General features: G+C 41.3%; 1 protein-coding gene across 1 annotated transcript in view; it reads left to right on the plus strand.

The window, feature by feature from the left end:
* The first annotated feature begins 4,220 nt into the window (after positions 1 to 4,220).
* The window catches only part of RAP1GAP (RAP1 GTPase activating protein), a 36,218-nt gene continuing 20,203 nt past the window's right edge, over positions 4,221 to 20,235 (plus strand). The window contains exons 1-9 of the mRNA XM_010190603.1: positions 4,221 to 4,244; positions 9,957 to 10,004; positions 11,098 to 11,136; positions 11,250 to 11,441; positions 17,607 to 17,710; positions 19,189 to 19,267; positions 19,558 to 19,611; positions 19,702 to 19,785; positions 20,037 to 20,137. Coding sequence (XP_010188905.1) covers positions 4,227 to 4,244; positions 9,957 to 10,004; positions 11,098 to 11,136; positions 11,250 to 11,441; positions 17,607 to 17,710; positions 19,189 to 19,267; positions 19,558 to 19,611; positions 19,702 to 19,785; positions 20,037 to 20,137 — 719 coding nt within the window. The 5' untranslated portion in view covers positions 4,221 to 4,226. The remainder of the gene's footprint in view (positions 4,245 to 9,956; positions 10,005 to 11,097; positions 11,137 to 11,249; positions 11,442 to 17,606; positions 17,711 to 19,188; positions 19,268 to 19,557; positions 19,612 to 19,701; positions 19,786 to 20,036; positions 20,138 to 20,235) is intronic.

The following is a 20,235-nucleotide window of genomic DNA, read 5'->3' on the forward strand; positions in this document are numbered from 1 at the left end:
GAAAGAGGGGGCGCAAGCGAGGTCGGTTTGCTTCTCTCCTGCCTCCCCGAGGCTGGATGAGTTCTCAGTTTGGACTTCTCGGGAGGTGGAAGTGCGAGATTAATTTCCCTCGGGAGCTCTCCTTTCCTCTGTCCTGCATGGTGCTAGGGAGCGACAGCTGTTGGAGTTCTCCGGGCCCTTTCGGTACCCCGCCCGCCCTTTCTGTGGGTGCAAGAGACAGAGAAGGTCCCTAGTAGGGGTTACCTTCACAGGAGGGAAAGGAGCTCCCCAGGAACCAGAAAAAGGGAGTGCAGCTGGGAGAGAGGTTCCCGACTGGAAGTCAGAGTCTATGGGCTGAAAAGTTTGTGACCAGCTGAGAGCAAACTGCGCCTCTGTAGTAGTTGCATCCTTTTCCTAGTTCTGTCTGGGTAGTGACTTTCCTTGAATTTTAGGAATCTGTGTGTGAACAAAATGCTAAGCCATAGTTTCTGTGCGTATTGGTGTCTACAGTAGAGTAAGGCTGTTTGAGTCATGTTTTCTGCTGTCTTTGCTGAATACCTAAACATCTTATTTGGCAGAGCAAATATGTCTTTCTAAGGGAGAAACAAGGGAGTGAAAGAGCAGCAGCTGTTGCTCAAGGGAAGTGGTTGCCCAGAATTTTCCTTATGAGCATTTCAGGCCTGATCTCCTTGTTTCACATTACCTTCAGTTCTTCTGAATTGCCTGTTCCTTCTAGTGAGTGATTTCAAAAACATCAGCATCTCATTGCAAGAACCACTCATTAGGCTGGGATGCCAGTTACTATACTGGCTGTCACTCCACAATTAGCTGCAAATCGTGCCATATTGTTTTTCCTATTGGAAACCTTCCAGATTAGCAAAGGTTTTTATAGTAGCTAAACACTTGTTTCCCTGTGAACTTTCAGGAAAAAAAAATTATCTCTTCAGAGTGCAGCAAATCCCCTTTACCTCTGTAATACTTAAGAAAGATGAATGAAAGGAGGTATGAAATCTGTCCAGGTCAATTTGTGTTTTTTCTTGGAACAAATATTTGCATTGACTTGGTTATTGAATTGGCTCAGCTATAGCAGATGGGAACGACTTTGAGAGGGCTGTACAGAGAGCTCCTAGGGCTGAAATAGCAGAGGATGCTGCAAGACATGAATATAGGGTGTGAGCAGAGGTGTGTGTGTGTGGAGGTAGTGGCTTTAAGGTCTGCAAAGGTGCTTCTCACACCATTTCAGAGTTGAGAGTGGAGTCTTCAGTGGTGGATCAGCAGTGCCTACTTTTAGTTTGGCTGCTTGCTTGAAATTAATGCACTGGTTACTGTCACTGTTAAAATCCTAGTTTAATCTTCAGCAATTTCCAAACTTTCTGCTTCCCCTTGTTGCCATTTCCTAAAAAAAAAAAGCTGCATCAAGTATACATTTGCACACACTATCAAGTCTGCAGAATTGCTTTTCATTTTCAGAAGGATGATACTCTGCTTTTCTGCCTTCAGAGTTGGAAGTTCCAGTTTGAAAAGGAGTATGTTCTCTTTCTATAAATAGAGCGTAGTGCTTTTCATCCCAGAAGTTCAAATTTCACAAATGGACTTTCAGGCAAGAGTTACAGTGGCCCCAAGTTTTTGTGATATCTTGTAAAAGGTAGCATAAAATCTTAAGTTATTTTCCTGGATTTTTAAAGTCTCTTGGCACATTCCTGAGCTGCAATAATTGCAGAATTGAAAACATCTCTAAATGTATGGTAAGACTGGTGATTCTGGCACTTGCTGCAGCAAGTTGACAGTAGAACTGTGCCAGGATTGAACAGTAAGGAACAGTTGCTGCATGAAGGGCTCGGTCAGTCCAAAGTGTAGAGATGAATTTATGGTAAGAAAACAAGGACAGGACTGGCCACACTGACCTGGTGCTAGATTTTCATAATGTAGGTGTGTATTTTACTCTCTGCTGAATGAATCAGGATTCAAACCAGTGACATACCAAAGAAAACCACCATAGCATGCAACAAGGCCCCAGGGCATCCAGTTGCATGAAAGTTCTACTATCACACTTCTTTGGAGGTGGCTAATTTCTGAAAATGGGAATTTATCAAGTTAATCTTTTGCCTTTTGAGGGCTCACAGAACAAAACCTTCAGATTTCTAAAAGAAACAATGAAAATCTTTTATGTACTGCCTTGGACATAAAATTTGTTAATCCCAAATATGCTTCAAGTGAACGAATAAGATGATAAATAAACCGTGTGTTGGTATAATATTAATATTAATTTAAAATACATTTGCCATCTAACTATTCCAATATTTATTTGAGGATGTCAAGATTAACTCCTACATCTTCCTTCCCACATACATTATGGATTTAATCTTTAGATGCATTACACAAACCTCTCTGATTGGAATTTTAGAAGAAAATTGTGGGATGGAAGCACTGTGTTACTTTGTGTAGATCAGCCTATATGCAAGTTACACGATGCCATTGGGCTACTAAAATAAATTGTGAATTGTTAGAGAATTGCTGGCTGTAGAGATTCTTGGAGCTTGTGATGGAGTGTAGCTTCATGATTATAGGAATATGTTGTACTTCCATACAACGGGGAATGGAGCCACTGGGTTCAAAGCAAGAGTCTGTGTGACTTACAGATACCGATCTCTGAGTATGGAAGCAGCAGGAGTCGTGCATCTAACAGCTAGAGGATAGCAATTCATGGTTGCATTATATGATCAGGTAACAAACATATTCATGTTTGCACTACAAAGTGGATGAGTCTTGTCTCTGGTGTTAGAAACTTGGGCTTTGTTCCCAGCCCTACCTACGTGACCTGCACCATGGCTTAAACCCCAGTTGTGACTGCTAGTAAAACCTGTGAATGGCATGAAAAGTTTATTGGCCAACAGCAGGAGAGCTGCAGCGAGCAGTGAGACCGTCCATAGCGCAACGGGCAGTGCAAGATACGTCTTTTAAGCTACAGTGTATTGTTTGTGTTATTTTTTGTTTTCTATGAAATCAAATAAGCACTCTTGCTATTTGTATATGCTGCTGTTCCAGCAGGGGCCAAAATAATAATGTATGTTTTAATAAAAGATGTGCAGACAAAAGCTCATCTAATGTGCACATTGGCTTTACCAGCAGTGGTAACACAGAACTGTACCCACATTTCTCTCAGGGTATCAGTTCTGTTCTGGCACCATCTCTGTTATGTTCATGTCTCGGAGAGTAATACCCAGGCTGTGGCAACTGGGACTGTCCTTTAGGTGCCGATATTTCAGATCTTTCAGCTCTTTTAATATGGTTCAGTTTTGAGATGTGATCCCAAATCTTCCTGTGAGACCTGTTTTATTCTGCTGCAGATCTGTGATAGAGGAGGAACTTGGCAAGCAAGAGCATTCAGCACTTACAGGACAGTTGTGATGAAAGCAGTGTGTGTGACAGAGACAGAGCAGTCAGGAGAGATTTTTGCTGTTATATCCAGGGTGTTTGCAGGTGGCAAGTGGTAAGTTAAGACCGCTCAGGGAGTCTCACAGGGACTGACAGCTTCCTCATAGGCAAGAAATGGGCTGGGGAGAGGAAGAGTAAGCAAAAGGCAGCAGAAGGCAAAGGAGGCACTGCAGGCAAGCACTGACGCCTTGAGTTCTCCAAGAGTTAAAAGATTTTCTTTCTCCTTTCCCCTCCCACCTCCCTCTACCTCTGTCTCTTGCAGGAGGGCTGAGGAGGGGGTGCGCTGCTTCAGTGATGTTATAGACTCTCCCACCCAAGGCTTTCCATGTGCTCTCGCTCCTGCTGTGCCCAACAAGGTAAAGGCAGTCCATGTTCCTCTGGCTCGGGGTTGGAATGTGCCTTGAATCACTGAGCAGAAGAAATCACTGAAAGCAAGCTCGTATGCCTGCATGCGTCACGGCTATAGTTGCCCCTATAGTGCCTACACTTGTTCATTTAATAATTTCTTATTTTAAACTCTATCAAGTCAGTAGTCTGACCCACTGAAAGACAGAAATTCCTGATAAGAATCCGATCAGGTTCCAGGTCAAGCTTTTGCAACACAAGCTGTAGACAATTTGGCCAGTTGTATTGTCCATGCTATCAGTTAGGGAAGACCAATTCCATCTTGTATTTAGCAACCAAGTAGTTTTTATACCAAAACATGGAAGGGCTCCTTCAATATCTGAGTTACCACAGAAGATAACGTTGTCTTCTGCAAATGTTAAATTCTTTTCCCTGTTGTCTTTTCACAGACTGTGGACTTGTTTGAGATGATTGAAAAAATGCAGGTAAGGAGGAATTATTCTGTCAAACTTTGGGATGTCTTAGTTTTTCATAGCCAAGCAAATAATCAGCTTGGCTGATTATAATCATATAATCATTATCATAATTTGTCTTATCACTTCACTCCCAATACCCTTTAATTTGGGCTTGCAGAATATTTAGCTCTTTTAGGCCCAAAGTCCTATACCTACTCTTAAATGCAGTTTCAAAAGCATTTTCCTGTGTTCATTTTTCCAACCAATGTGATGGAAGGAATAGACACAAATTATTATAATTCAGTCTGTTCTTTGCAGAACTGTGGTTCTGAGATAGAATCAAAGTTGCATTAAGGTATCTCTGGCATCTTCTTCAGGAAACTAGGTTTCTACTGGGTAGCAGCTGCTAATGACAGGTGATTAATGGGATGTTAACATAACTGCATTTAGCAAGGTCAAACAGTTTAATAAATAACTACTGTAGGCCCTGTCTTTAACTTCCACAAGAAAGAAAGAAGGACTCTGGCTTAATCCTCTTACGGAAATATGTGCATCTAGTTGCATATATTACATTATAAAATTCAAATAGAGTAAAAGAGGAAAAACCAACCCTGCCCTACCAAATAGAGAGATAGTTTATATGTTGTATATGTTACATATCTAACAACAAAATCTTTAAAATTATTTTTTTCAGATGATCTGTTCTTAGAGCATCTTTACCGACTATGAATATTTTCTGAGTGGTATACCTTCTTTAAAATGCTGTGGTTAACTTTCACCTGACGTAACACAAAACATGGCACATAACGCTTGCCTTTTATTACGTGCAGGAATTAAACTTGTAAGAAATTATTAACTTTTTTGGAATTTGGGTGATCAAATTATGGATATAAGGAAAATGCAAGACTTTGGTGGGACTATAAAGGTGAGGAGATGAAAGGTAGCAGCAAAATGCTAAGTACAGAGTTATAATGCTGAAGTACTATTCGGCAGACTAGAAAGGAGAAGTGGGGGAAGGAGGAGCTTATATATATGTCTTATCTATCTATATCTATATATATAGATACATAGATTATATATTTATGTGTAGACAGTCACGGACCTTGCAACCACTGTACTGACACCCAAACTATGTTTGGGATATATGCTCAGTGTTTTAGAATAACAAGCTGTATAAGTGCCTGGCTCATTTAACTCTGTGTTAGAAAGTAAGCTTTAGTGTGCAGAGCTTCTTGTTCAGTTCAAGCATATGTTAAAAGGTATGATGATCCTTTCCAGGTCTTTTAAAATCTGTATTAGGCAGTATCACCAGCAGATGTCCCTTACTGGAAGACTGTGCTGCTTAAAATGCTCTGTGTTTCTCAGCTCCCAGTTTACCATATGAAGACTGTTTTTCACTGGATTTGGACCTCTTTAGCTAGAGAGATAACAGAGGGAGCTGATGAGAATTTCCAACATATGCAGACCACCTAATTTAGCATGTATATTGGTTTCCTAGCTGCTCACTGTTAAGGCTTTATAGTAGTGCTGTTTGGTTTTTGTCTTTGTGGGGTTTTTGTTTGTTTGTTTTTTAATTCAGTTTATTTTGTCATCTGACTTGCAGTAGGAGAATTGTGCTTTGCATTGAGAGGTAGTGAAGTCACAGTAAAAACTTTGTTAAGGACAATTAGGAATATGTTGTTCCTAGATCGCTCTGCAGTGCAAGCAGCTGAAAAGCAAGTAAATCTTTTTTCAGCTAATGAACCCAGATGTTTGAGGTATTCACATACTTTCATAACCAACCTCTCTTCACTTACCTGCTTTTGTCTTTTATGGTGTGATGTTCACTACTTCTATTCTGCATATGTACAGTTTCCACGTATCCTTCAGTCTTATTTTCTCACAAGTACCTTAACGTTTTTCTCCTATGTCCCCTTTTAGATCTAAGTTGTCTGTTTTGAACTAGTCCCCTCAAGACACTGCTCTAACATGTGTTACCATAGCATTGTTACGCCATAGAATCACAGAATCATTAAGGTTGGAAGAGACCTCTGAGATCATCAAGTCCAACGATGTTGGACTGAACTGTGGGTCTTGATGACTTTTTTCTCTGTCGTCCATTATTTCATGTTGCTCAGGCCATGTATTTCCCCTGTACAAGACCCTGAGAATATCAGATTCCCAGACCGATGCTGTCTCCAATAAGTTACTCTGCTGATTTTGCTAGGATAGAGTAATGGAAACAGTTTTCTATTCAGGCAAGCTGCATTTCTGCAAAGACTACAGTACTCCATTTATTGGAAACAAAGTTGATAAGACATTTTGTTTTAGTTTTGGCCGACAGTGGTATGCAGTGATCAAGGTCTTTAGCAGTTTTGAGTTAGCAGGTGCAGAAGCTGAGGGCAGGCAAAGCCAGGGGAGTGGACCCAAGCTGGCCAACAGAGCTGTTCCATAAATGTCACATTTACTATAAATTGAGGAGTTTGATGGGGATGGCTCTCTTTCCTCAATGGTCTGATCCCCTGGAGGGTCTTCCCTGTCGTTCTGCTGCCAGGGCCTACTCCCCAGCTTGTTGCAACCACTGTATCAGCAGTGTATGACTTTGTGTACTTGATATTGCTGTTAGTACTGATTAGTATTTTTATTGTTTCATTAAATCTGTTGCTATTTCAACCCATGAGTCTCCTTTCCTTTTTCCAATTCCCCTCCTCAGGTGAGGAGAGTCATGGGGTGATACTACATCTGCCTAAACCATGACAATTACCCAGGAAAACAGTGAGGGAAAGTTTTTCCTTAAAGGCAGTGCTGCAAGCCAAAGTGAACCAAACCAGAAGGTTTGGTCTCAACAGGTGGCTGAGACTGCTATAGTTTATGCCTCTTCCTTTTGAGGAATGACAGTGATCATCAACCATCAACAGCTGTTCTGCCTATGCTTTGACAGTTCACCAACTTATGCTGCAAGTTCCCTGCACATACCCTCTGAAATAGAGCTTTGGACTGTATGGCCCAAGACTGCATTAGATCTTTGCCAGTATCTTAAGCTTCACTCTAGAGGAGAGGTTGGTAGATTTAGGTGTATGCCTTCTGCTCCCAGGCTACCAGGAGCTCCTTTAACAGTGCAGTCATGGAATGTGATGGCGCATTCCCCTGCTCTCTGTAGAGGCTCCATACAAAGAGCAGCTCCCTTACAGCAGCCCAGGAAGCTTTCCCTCAGGCCTCTCTGAGATACAGGTCTTTTACCAGGGCCTCCTTTGAAACTGGAGAAATTTTGCACTTATCAGATCTGCCAGAAATGCCAAGGAAGGGGAGAGAGATCTTACAAAATTGCAGTTTCCCAACCTTCATTTCCGTGTGCAGAAATCCCCTTGAGCATAGCGAGTTTGTCTGGGTACTTTCCACAGTGTGTTCCAGAAGACCAGAGCTGCTTTGTTACCTGTGTGTCTCTTCTGTCTCAGTCCTATTTTGGTAGAGCATAGGACTTCCGTGCCCCAAAGAACTGTTCCTGAGACCCCTGTTCCAGAAGCTAGCCCTCCTCATGAGCCCCAGTGCAATAGGTTGACAAGTGAAACTCCAGATCACATCAGCAAAACATCCATTTGCACTTACATTTCATGCACTCCACTTTCTCAGCTTTATGGCTTCCACAAATGCAAAATGGTTACTACTACCTCTGCAAAAGGTAGAGATCACTTGTCAGTCTCTGTTTCATCTTAATTCCACAACCTACCACATCCTAGTAACTTGTTGTTCATTTTGTCAGTGTTGCCTACTGACATTGCAATTTGAAACCTATAATCTGGTGTTTCCCTATGAAGAATAGTTCCAAGGTGGTATTTGTTCAGGGTCCTCTGTTGAAAGTAAAATTGAAAAAACCATTTTTTTAGTTTTTTTGGGTAACACACTCTAAGCTCAGCTTTTGTAGTTTCATCCTGTGTCACCCTGCAGACATTTTTAGCAAGCTTCTTTCTCCTAATGTGGTTAAGGAAATATTTTCTTTTTGCTGTTATTATGTTATATGCAGATTATTCCTCGCTTGCTTTACTGTGTTTCTATATTTAACTGACTAAAATTTGTTGCTATTGTTATTTTTTGTGTTTGAACTGAACTTCAGACTTATGAAGAATGCCCTCATGTGTCTACTATTAGTCTCCCTTACCCTGTAGTTTGACTTCTCATAATTTGATGAAAGTTTAGCTTTATTTATGGCTCATTTTTACGTACTTTTAATAGGCTTTCTCATTTTTCTATAACCTTGTTTTTATGCGTAATGGATGTCTCTTTTTTTGTCTTTTTTTTTTTCTTGTGTGCAACCTGATCATTATTCCCCCTTGATCTAATGTTGCTACTGCCCAATGTTAGTGTTGTTGCTATACTAGCAGTTTTTTCACCCTGTGTGGCTGGAGCATTGGGGCCAAACTCTTACTCTTTAGCCTCTTGCATCTCTACTGTAGAGCTCCACTCAGATGTCTGTATTTCTACCAGATACTAGTTTATAACCGAGTTCCACTGTAGAAGGCTTGCATCGACATAGCTGTTGTAAATCAAATCCTGGTTATTTTCAGAACAAAGTCGAGAGCTGCTTATTATGTCTGGACTCCCTGATTTGCCACTCCATTAAGCAGTCGCTGATGGCGTATAAAAATGTCGTCTCAGCATCCTGTTCTGATATGAGAGTTACAAGATTTAGGTGGCAGTAGTTGAATATTTGGAGCTTTCTCTTACACACAGTACACAAATCCTGGTTTTCAGCTTCCTATCTGGCAATGCAAATTTTGCCTTTTACTCTTCTGTCTGTACTGATGCCCACTTGGACTATGGGCAGCATTTTATGGGAGTCTGTTGGCCTCATAGCTTTTTAGCCTTTCGTTCACGGCCTCTGCTTGGTCTGTGTTGGGGCTGTCCTCGCTAAAATGTTCTGATTCCTGTGTGCTTCTGCTTCTCCTGCCATGGTGAGAAGGCAGGGGATGGAAGAGCCTTAAGAAAGGGATTCAAGTCTCAATGCCAGCTGCCGTTTCAGGAAGAAACTGGGCATCCTGTAGTCTTTTGCCCTGCTATTCCAACCCACCTCACAGTGATGGTGCCTAGGAAAGCTGATGTGCAGGGCTTTGCTGTGTTGACTCCTTGCTGCCTGCAGGAGTCTGCTGCACTGATCAGATGTATGGATGGAGAGCAGCTCTGATTTTCTATCTTACCTCCAGGAGACACATTTGTTCCCTTCTGTGGATGGAAACAGGGCACATAAGCTGCTTAAAAGACTTATTGCCTAGCCCTAATCCTCAAAACAAGTGTTTGTTACTTCTCTTAACCCTACTCTGAGGTTCTCAGTGCTCTGCCTGACAGCGTCTTCAAGGGAGGGGGAAGAGCAGAACAGGAATAAATGGTCTGAAATGCTCTTCTTTCACATTGTGTCATTACCTCTTCCCCTTTTTTCAATTGCTTGGGATAGGAATTAAAGTAGCTAGAAAAGATTAGAGAATCAAATAAGAAAATAAGTTTGGGATATTGCTTTTGATTTCTGCCAGCTTTCTGCTTTTTAATAGATGTTAGGTGGCAAGACGTTTCAGTTTTAATGCCAAACTAGAGGACTAGCCAAGTTCTGGCTTTACTTCTCCTGTTTATTCCAAACATCCAAACCTGCATAAAATAGAAGATTACAGAGAGAGAGAAAATATGCATGCTGGGGATATGGAGAAGGACACGGAGGGTAAGTGAAGCAGACACACTAAAACACAGGATTCACTGTCTGTGACTTTCTGTTTCCAGGGCAGTCGTCTGGATGAACAAAGATGTTCCCTTCCAGCTCCTCTCAAGGTCAGGCCAAGTCATTGTTGCCTCCTAAGTTGCTGAGAATGGCAGATGATAACTGACCTGGCTTGCAGTCTATTTTTATCTTGGAGTGAATTTGGACCCTACAAACAGCCCGAGAATACACATATGCTTGTCTTATTTATTTATTTAAAAAGTGGCTGTAAAACTATGTAGCTGAAACAGAATCAATACTTCCCTTTCTCAAAATTTAAGTGGTTCCAATAAGCATTTACTATTATTATGAACAATCTTAGTTTTAACTAAATAATTTCTTAAATTTTATTCAGTTTAAGAGGTATAATAATATTTATGAAACTGCATAGCTTTTTTTTTCAGTAGTCTGCTTGAGGACTCATAGATGCTGCTAGAAAGCTGGTCTGTTTCCCTCAATATTGGGCCAATAAGAACAGATTCCTGTCTTTAAATTCTCAATTCTTGCTCTCCATTCTTTCAGTCTTAGCTCAGGCAAAGTAACCTTAAAATCTACCTTGACCTTGAATTCAATTTTAGAATGACTTTAAAAAAAAAAGCCACATAGAGAACTGATATAGCTGAATTCTGAGAGAGATGGTCAGTGCGCTTTGGGGTGATGGAAGGGGCATCCAACTGGCATAAAGTGGCTCAGATATGCCCCCTGTTCTTGCAGTCATGCCTCAGCACTGCTTAGTTGTATACCACAGGTCTAGTGATGACACAGCCTTGATCTCGCTGTAAATACAGTACTATTTCTACCATCCCTACCATCATCTCTGTCTGCAGCTGTCTAACACTGTGTGGAAGGAAAGGAGAAAGAGACTGACTCCTAACCTCATCCAATTTTTCTGTAGTTTGACTGCCTCCTCACTTTGCATGCCTGTATTCTGTGTAGTTTCAAGGACTATAGTGAGCGAAATCTGATTGCTAAATTTATTGTTCTCAAAGTTTTATATTATAATGCTGAGACCTAGGAAATGAAATCTAACCTTAAATCCTGAAGTAAAACTCTACAAATGGACTAGGGCAGAGTGGAAGCTGAGGGCACAGCTTGTGCCATTGTGAGAGCATAACACTTTATATGATGTCACGCATTTTTGCTAATGGTCTCTTATGATTTCAGACAGAAGAGGAGTATATTCCTTACCCCAGCATCCATGAGGTGAGTTGGTACTGCTCTCCTCTGTTTTTCTTTGGGCTTTATTGGCCTTTCAGTTTGTTTGCCTTTCAGCATATTTGCCTTTCAACTTTGATGTTCTGTGTCCTTCTGAATAGGTATTACAGAAAGGGTGGCCATATCCTCTCATTATCTTACCCCAGTTTGGGGGCTACTGGATTGAAGGGACCAGCCACAACCTCTCCAGCTTGAGTCCAACTGAGTCTGATGTACCCTTTCCCTGGAGTGGAAAAGTGAAACTGGAGAGTGACCCTACGGCAAAGCTGTACCGCAAACATTTTCTGGGGAAGGTAAGGGTGATCTTCAGAGCCTTCTCTACCCCCCAGCCTTGATGATTTCCAGAGCCAGCTAGGATGAGAGGCAAATTGGGGTATGGTTTTTTCAGTCCCATTCTAGGGTGTACTGCTGACCTGATATCACAGAATCACAGAACGGTTGAGGTTAGAAGGGACTTCTGGAGCTCACCATGTCCATACCCTTGCTCAGACATCATTGTTCCTTCCAAGTGAAATCCAGGAATTCCCATACTATTGGACTCTATACATTTGCAAAGTGTCCAACCATCAGTGCTTCGGTACTACAGAAAAACTCCTCTTGTCTATATTCTTTCTCTTCTACAGTGTCCAGTGTTTTATTCTTTGTCTTAATTAACATGAATGTGTGTCTATGTTTCATTAAACATGCAAGAATTTGAGCAAGCCAGTGTCAGAAAGAATGAGGTGAACAGTACTCTTCTCACAGAAAATTCTACCTGTGGGTAGAAAACTTTGCCCTTGCCCTTACCCATGGCTTAAAGGCTTAGGTAAGGAGAGAGCTCAGAGCTTTTCCACAGGGAGAGCATTTCTTCAGTTCTAAGTTAAGAGAGACCAGTGATTTTGATGCTGTGTGGATTGGGTCTTTTACTTGCTGATAGCATGGGAAAGTTATTTCAGAAAGGTAAAGAAAGGTCTCTTGCATGCTTTGAATAACTGCAAACAACTCTTAGCAGAAGAAGAGTCCATTAACATAATGTGATGGGAGAGGCATCGCCAGTGGTTTAGGGAATATCCTTTAAACAAGATGGGAGATTAGAGTATGTGTGGTATTACAAATTTAATACGCATGTCTGTGTTGTGCGTGTCCATATACTGGGTCACTCAAACTCAGACAATTTTGACACTTTTTGTAGAACACCTTATAGCAGATCCTATAAAACAATGACCAAAAAAAGTATATAAGCCATAGCTCAGTTCCTTTTCTTTGTTTCATGGTCTGTATTTTATATGATGATTACACAAAACTGGGAATTATTAAATGTCTACATTGTTTTTCAGGACTATAATAAAGAGAAGTAGCCTGAGGCTAGGAAGGATTTAATCATAGAATCATAGAATGGTTTGGTATACACTGGAAATGCCACTCAAGGAACCTTAGGGCGCAGTTTCACAAGCACTTGAAGCTGGCAGTGCTGATGAGAGAAGCTTTCTTGCCATACATTCGTATGTGGTCATGTATTTATTTCTCCATCATGCTGTCATTTCTTTGTGCTGGTTAAAGTGGTGTTGCTGCAGTGCTCTGAACTGTTGGGAAACTGACTCAGTGGAGTCCTCTCTCTCAGCAGAAAGAGCTAGGTCTTATGTTCTTAGTGTGAAATTCTAGCTTAACCTAGGACAAGGAGGTGGAAACTACTTGGAGCAGTCAAAGGACATTTTAAATATTTTGTAGAATTGTAATGATCTCTTTTGTTAGTTTAAAGTCTCTAATATTGTTTCATTACTACAAGTACTATGATTTTAGTAAATGTGTTCTCTGACTTGCTGAGGCTGCAGGTCTTCTCATATTCAGGATCATTTTCCCCTGGTATGCAAATATGTGTGTTTTGGAGCTTGTTACTGTTTCCCTGTCATGAGAAGCTGCTGTCAGCCCAATAATTTTTTTTCTTTTTTTTTTTTTTCCCCTCGTTTTCTCAAAGCAGAGATGCAGGGAGGGCCTGCAAGGAGACCACCATACCAGGTTGTATCAGGTTCAGTACCAGCCCAGCCTTAGTGGTTCTGTGTTCTGCCAACAGTGGCAGTAGCTTCTAGGTCCTTGTTGTCATCCGACTGGCAACCACCACCTCACGCTTACAAAAAAAGGCGTCTTGCTGGAATAACAATGCTGCCTACTCAGTACTGCAAGTTTATTAGTTATCACCACTGACAGGTTTAGATATTCTGGTATCATTATCTTCCTGTAGGTCGTCATATAATCATTTGGCCACCAAGGGTGTTTTTCTTCCTTCTTCAGGGATGAAATAATCCCAGTATGACCAGAGGTTGCCAAGTTTTTTCAAAGTTAATTGTTCCTTTTATTTTCATTTGTCTTGAAGGAAAAGAATGGGCTGGCGAATGCATTTTGAATCCTGTAAAGATCTTTTAGTGTTCTCTGGCTTCCTATGCTCCTATTGCTAAAAGAACTGATGAAATGTACTAGGTCCCATGGGGAAGACGTCTTTTACTTTTGTCTGGTTTGTTTATCTTTGGTGCAATTGCTGCTACTGAGTAGTGAAAAATAATTCTGTTTCATCAAAAAGAACACAAGTGGCTAAGAACATAGCAGATGTCTTAATAGCTTCATAACTTCTCAGGCAAACTGTCAGCTCTCCTTGTGTATTCTGTTAGCCTTTTCCCTTGGCCCCATGGAAGATTGCTTTTACAGACATCTGTTTGAAATCCAGAACTTCCTTTTAGACTGCCTTAAGTGTTACAGAAACTGCTTCTATGGCTGAACAAATTTGTACCTATACAAAGGTCATCTCAGGTCCAGGATATCTTGTCACTGCTGAGTTGCAATCTTCAGTATTAACCACAAAGCCTTAGGTTCATCTGTAACTTCAGGACAGCTAGCGATAAATGGTGTTTTACACTGAAGGGCTCAGAGCCTGCCTTCTGGTGCTCATGTGTTTTTGCAGAGAAAGAAAATCACCGAGGGAAAAATAAAAGTCATAACAAGGAAATTATAGTTTTGTTCATACATATGATTACTGAGATCTCAGTTTAAAACAGAGGCTTACATTCAGGATCAAGCTAGGCAGCCAGAGTAGCTTTGACAAAAAATAAATTATTCTAAGACCTCCACTAATTCTGTTGCCTGTTCCCCTGTGAAGATTGCACCCCTTTGGGCAACTCTGCTGGGTTATGCCAGCTGCAGAGCTGATAGCCCAGTCTCCAAAGCAGCTGAGATCCCAGTGTGTCAGACCTGCTGGTGTCTGGCTTAGATGTCTCATCAAAAGGCATCCTGTTTTCTGGTCTTTGCAGCTCACTGTTACTTTTGGCTGCAGCTAACCTCGGGCTTTGGCTCCTATTCCTTTGTTCTACCTTCTAGTCCTGACTTTTGTTGGCCTTGTGCCATCATTTTCCTTAACAGCCTGTCTTGGGCATCCACCCAGGCATATGACTTCTCTGTTTTTTTGACTCCTTTGACTGAGCATGCTCTTGTTTTGCTCCTTGTATCTGTGTGTTCCTCAGCTGCTCTGTCTTTCTGCCTTTGGTGACTATGACTACTGCACTTGATTCTTGTTCACATCCCAAAATTCTATTAGTATCCTGCAGGTCGTGGTCAGGAGAAAGAAACTGTCCTCTCAGCCTTTGTGGCTTCCTTTGATTTCAGCTTTTCTTTCCACATATGGTAACTACCATAGACTTGTGTGACGGATCGCACTGGCATTCTGTGATTTGAACACTGCAGCTAGAGGCCGCATTATTCTGTTTGCTGCTCTTTACTTATTCGTTACCTTTTCAGGACCTACTCATTCGATCTGCTTCAACAGAAGGTAGACTATGCTGGCACCAGAAGCCGTGAAACGTTTTCGCCGTAAGTCAGTAGCAGGGAAGTTCTGGGTGTTGGCTTTTTTTCCTGTCTTAAAGAGGAAGTGATGATATCTAATACGTAAAGTTCAATAGCCTCATCTTCATATCCAGATTCAGGGTAGTGACTGCAGTCTTAGTAATTCCTTTTTTTTTTCTACAGAGGGGATTGGTTTATGTCTGTTGACAGCAAGACGCTTACGTCCACACAGATATCAGACTATTACACCAGATGTATCGTTATTGCCCAGTGAGTCAGAACTATGACTAATACAAAAAATTGTTTAGATTTTTTTCCACAGAAAAAGGCAATCTCACCAGTGTGTTGAGAGAGGTTGCAGTCTGCCAGAGACAGAACAGACTTTCTGTATTTTCTAGGCAAAAGGCTGAGGAAGGGACTCTTGGACCTAGCAACCCTTTTTGATCATATTACACGCTTTGTGCCCATTGTGTCTTTCCTATTAAGTAACTGTGTCCCAAGTATTCCTTTCACAGGACACACTCCACATTGTGCAAATCCTGGCTGTACAACTGGACACTTAACTTACTGTGCCAGTGCATAACACTTTTGTGTCATGCACAAGGATGCATTTGTATGGTGCTTCCAGTGGTGATCCCTCCGAGTCTTGCAATCCTGCTTACTGACTTCGTGCTCCCTGCCTGTCTTCTCAGGTTGCAAATGACACTGTCTTTGGGTTGAGATGGCTGCTATTCCGGTGGTAGAACAGCTCATTCATTGTTTGCAGGGATATGATGTTTTATCTTTCTCCTCCATTTAATTTGACCATGAGAAACACTTTGCATTTAGTCTGTGGAGGTAATTTTGACAACCAAACTGTATAGAACCACTGCTGTACATCAGAACAGAATCTGTACACTCTAAAATGTATGAAGAGTACTTTGATTATATCTTTCAAGTTGGTGATGGGCAAGGCTATCATTAGAAAATATATCAACAAACAAGATAGCAGTTGGTACCTCTTCTCTGTGAAACTGTTGACAAGTGGAATTTGGAAATCAAGCTCCCCATTGAAGTGTGTCCATTTTGTCTCCTGAGAGTGTCTGACATCTCAGTGAGTGGACAGAGTTTCTTTTTCCTACAGAACCACAAGTGGGAAATCCAGCTGGATATCTTGAGGTACATCATCTGGGATTTAGAAAATCCCTAGATTTGAAAGATACCAAAAGAAAACCTTGATACTTTTCTGTTGCTTAAACTGTTATGCACTGAAGATCTCTGTGGACACATTCCTGATTCCACTGTGAACTGATTGCTATATGACGTTCTCCTGATTTTCGTGGTCCCAAGGCATAAGGAGGCACTGATGATTCTGCCTATTATTGGGTAGCTGAGACAATTTTGGTTTGAGGATTCTTTTTGTTTAGTCTTATTATTATTATTATTTTTTAATTATTATTTTGCTTTGCTAAGAGGGAGTCTTGCCCCAACTTCCATCACTGCTATCGCAGAAGTACCATACCAATCTCACTATATTCTCCTGGGTTGGAGACTAAATACTAGAATGTACTACTGCCCCTTTCAACAGAAGCTCTCATTAGCAGAAAGTGATTATAATACTAATCTAATCAAATCTAATCCAAAGAGAATTGGATCCCCTGCATGATGTTCTCATTAGTCTTTCTGTCCTGCTTATACCTCAAACCCAATAATTTTGGACTGTTTGCTGAAAACATGAGTTCAGTCTCAGCTCTTTGTTTGGTCAGAGTTTATGTAGCAGCCAGCTCCAAAAACTGGCCATAACGTTGTTTTCCCCTAGGTAGATGGGAGTGATCTAATAATTTCTGGATGATTCCACCTATATAGTATTCTCATTGTGCTAGGGGTTTCCATTCACATCCCTTGTCAAAAGGTTTTAACCTTTTGAGGTTAGAGGCTATATATATATCAATATATATGTTTTATATTAAAAATATATGTGTGTCAATATATATTTCTGTACCCAGGCCATTGGAACATGGCTGTATACCCAGGAGAAATGCCAGCCACTTCTATATAGAACCTGTGAAAATATTTGCATTATTGTTCATTGTTTGAATGACTCAATTTGAAGCACTCTCCACTAAATCTTAAGCGGTGTTAGCAGCACTGTTAAGAACAGTCTTCATCTGCAAAAGTATGAAGCTCTGGAGCTCTGGCTGCATCTGAGATGTGAGCGCTCTTAGAGATCAACCATTTGGTATAATGATCCTGGTATTACTATTTATATAAAAAGTTCCCATGACCACGTCCAGTTGAATGTGCTGGAGACCACTACTTAGTTATGCAGAGTCTGAATGGATACAGGGAAAGTCCATGAAAGATACCAGTTTATTTACAGGAAACTCGATTTCCTCAAGATCCGTTGTTCTCATCCTTTTCCTTCTCAGGAGCTCTTCTGATGATGGACAGCTGAGGAGGAACTGAACTGACAGTGAATGAACTTTGACTGATATGCTCATGCATTGATCACCAAGGGGGCTGGGAGACACCATATGCATGTCTTCAAGCATGCCATTGCTAGTTACAGAAAAGATTAGCTAATCTTGAGTGACAGGTTGTATGCAAAAAATCTGGTAAAATTCTCTGAGAAGCATGCTGAGAATAATGCATTTTGGGTTCCTTCTTTTCAGGAGCACCAGAACTTTTACTCCAGTGACATGTCCTTGGGCTACCTGGTACTTTCTGTGAAGTATGAACAGATTGAGAAACAGGAAAACCTACGGCTGTTGCTGAGGTAACAGAGCCTCTTGTTGATGTGTATATTACCGTGCTGTGTCTATCATCTTACCTTGAGCTTCCTCTGCATAGATATGGGTGTGAATCCTGTGTCTTTCTTCTGGAGAAGACTGCAAAGAAACCTTTGATCCTTTTTTCCTTGCCTTCCCCTCTGAGTTTCTCCCAGCAGTTTCCGTCAGGAAGCTGAAGTGGTGTTGGCAGTCACACCTTTATAGTTCCTGTGTGAAAAACATTTGTTCTTCTCTCAAAAAGAATTTTTTTCTGTTTATTCTGTTTACTCAGATACATGTGAGTACTCTCTAGGAGAATATGGGTTTCTCAGTGGAGGACAGCCTAGCCCAGGCCTGTCTTTGGACTTTGTACTTGAGAGTAACTCAAGGTGAGCTAGGACTTACCTTAGCTTCCCAGGAGAGCCTACTAAGTGTCATAACTTTTAGGGCTTTCACAGAGAGCCATTACCCAGAGAAAACTGCTGAATGAACTAGAGGAAGGTCAGAGACGGATCTTGCGTAGGTGAGAGGCACGCTGCAGAAAAGCTTTTTACCACACTATGGGCTGGGTACACTTCCAGTAGGCTCTGTGCTACTGGAACCAACTGATGTACAGTTGCTGGTATCAGGGACTCACCCAGGACTGAGGGAAAATACTGACTGCATAGGAGTCAGCTACAAGAGAATCACCAGTGAGTTCCCTCCGTTGTATGTGGAGAACATTCAGAGTGCCAGACAGAGCAATAATCTCGTGGGGGAGAAAGAGACACTCCACTTGTGAGCTGTGCCAGGGAATCTGAGCCCAGAAACCTTCCTACAGGGGAGACACCGGTGAAGAACAAAAGGGTAGTAATTCCTCTATTAAGATACTATATCCAGCACCTTTTGCTCGGTTGCTTCTTTATAATCATTTGAAGAGGGCTCTGACAGCCCAGTATTTCTTCTCTAGAGAGACATCTCTCCTTTAATATGTATACATGTATAGAGAGAAGGGAATAATTCATCCATCAGCTTTCTGGAACAATGCTACACCAGTTTCTAACTCCTATACTTTGCATAAATATGCTTTCCTAGGCTGTCTCTAACAGATCTTTTGACAGTTTTTCAAACCCTCGCTATATGATCTTATGAATCCATTATAATACTGTGTCCATGAATTGTGCTTCAACATTTAGATTTCTGTGAAAGAAAATGGTGGGAGTGGGAAAAGCAAAATATTTCTTGAAGCAAAGAAAGAATGCAAAGAAACAAAAGACTATAACCATCCCTATTTCGTCTTCCTCTGCCCCCTACAATAAGTGTGAGCAATAAGAAGTGTAAATACCTCCCTTTTCCAGTGATTTTATGCACAAAGCTTAAAATTAATCCTCTGGAATTAACTCCTCTAAGGATAATCTGAAGAAATGGCTACTCTTTCTTTAAGGAGGCAGTGTTGCTTATTTCTCCCTTCAGCCTTTGCTCTAATGCCTTTTTTGTTTTGTGTCAGGACTCGAACTGGCACCAAACATGACCTGATCCCCATTTCCTGTCTGAATGAGTTTCCCAATGCTGTCCAGATGGCAAAGGTGAGATTGATGCTTGCCTATTTGCTCTTACAGCCTCACTCATCAAGTTATTTTCACCTCTGTCCTCCTGTTTCCCTGTTTTCTACTACACACCAGTAGTACTGTCATATACTTCACTTTTACACTTTCATTTAGTTTTTCTTCTTTCTCTTCTGATTTTACCTCAGAATTTTTGCCTGAAGGGACTCCTGTCAGATAATTATAAACAGTGTCTATGCTCTCATGCCTGCAGCAAGCTAGGGCACATGATAATCACAACTCTGTTTCCCTCTCTCTCTTTCACTTGACAGCTACTGTGTGAGGATGTGAATGTCGAACGCTTCTTTCCTGTCCTCTACCCCAAGGTATAATGTTCTGCTATGTCTGTATGTCCCTTTTCTATCAAGGTCTGGCTAATGATGTCCATCTGGTAATTTGTATTTTCGTTACCTCAGGCATCGCAGCTTATTGTTGCATTTGATGAACACGTCATAAGCAATAACTTCAAATTTGGGGTCATTTACCAGAAACCTGGACAGGTAAGCTCCCTCAGATCCCATGATACTTGGGGCAAAACACAAAGAGTCAGTTCTCTTAGCTTAAATGTAATAGCAAGGTCTGTATAATGCTGTGAAAAATACAGACGCCATAAAGAGAAAGGATAGAAGTTAGCCTTATGTTGGTTGACTTGTTTGTGCAGGTCCTCGAAGCTGGTTGAACTGTGTATAGAAATTACCACCTGTTCTTTGTACTGCTTGTGCTCCTAATGACTTCTCCTTTCCTTTTGAAGACAACTGAAGAAGAAGTCTTCAGTAACACAGAGGAGAGTCTGGGTTTCCTGGAGTTCCTGGATTTCCTTGGTGACAGGATTCAGCTGCAGGATTTCCGTGGGTGCGTACCCAGCACAGTTGGAAAGCCACATTGAGTTAGAGAGCACTGTGTTTTCAGAGGCTGCAACTCTTCAGAGGCCTTCTTTCAGAAAAGTGCTG

Source organism: Mesitornis unicolor, unplaced genomic scaffold (genome assembly GCF_000695765.1).
Source record: "Mesitornis unicolor isolate BGI_N332 unplaced genomic scaffold, ASM69576v1 scaffold32998, whole genome shotgun sequence".
NCBI classification, from domain to species: domain Eukaryota; kingdom Metazoa; phylum Chordata; class Aves; order Mesitornithiformes; family Mesitornithidae; genus Mesitornis; species Mesitornis unicolor.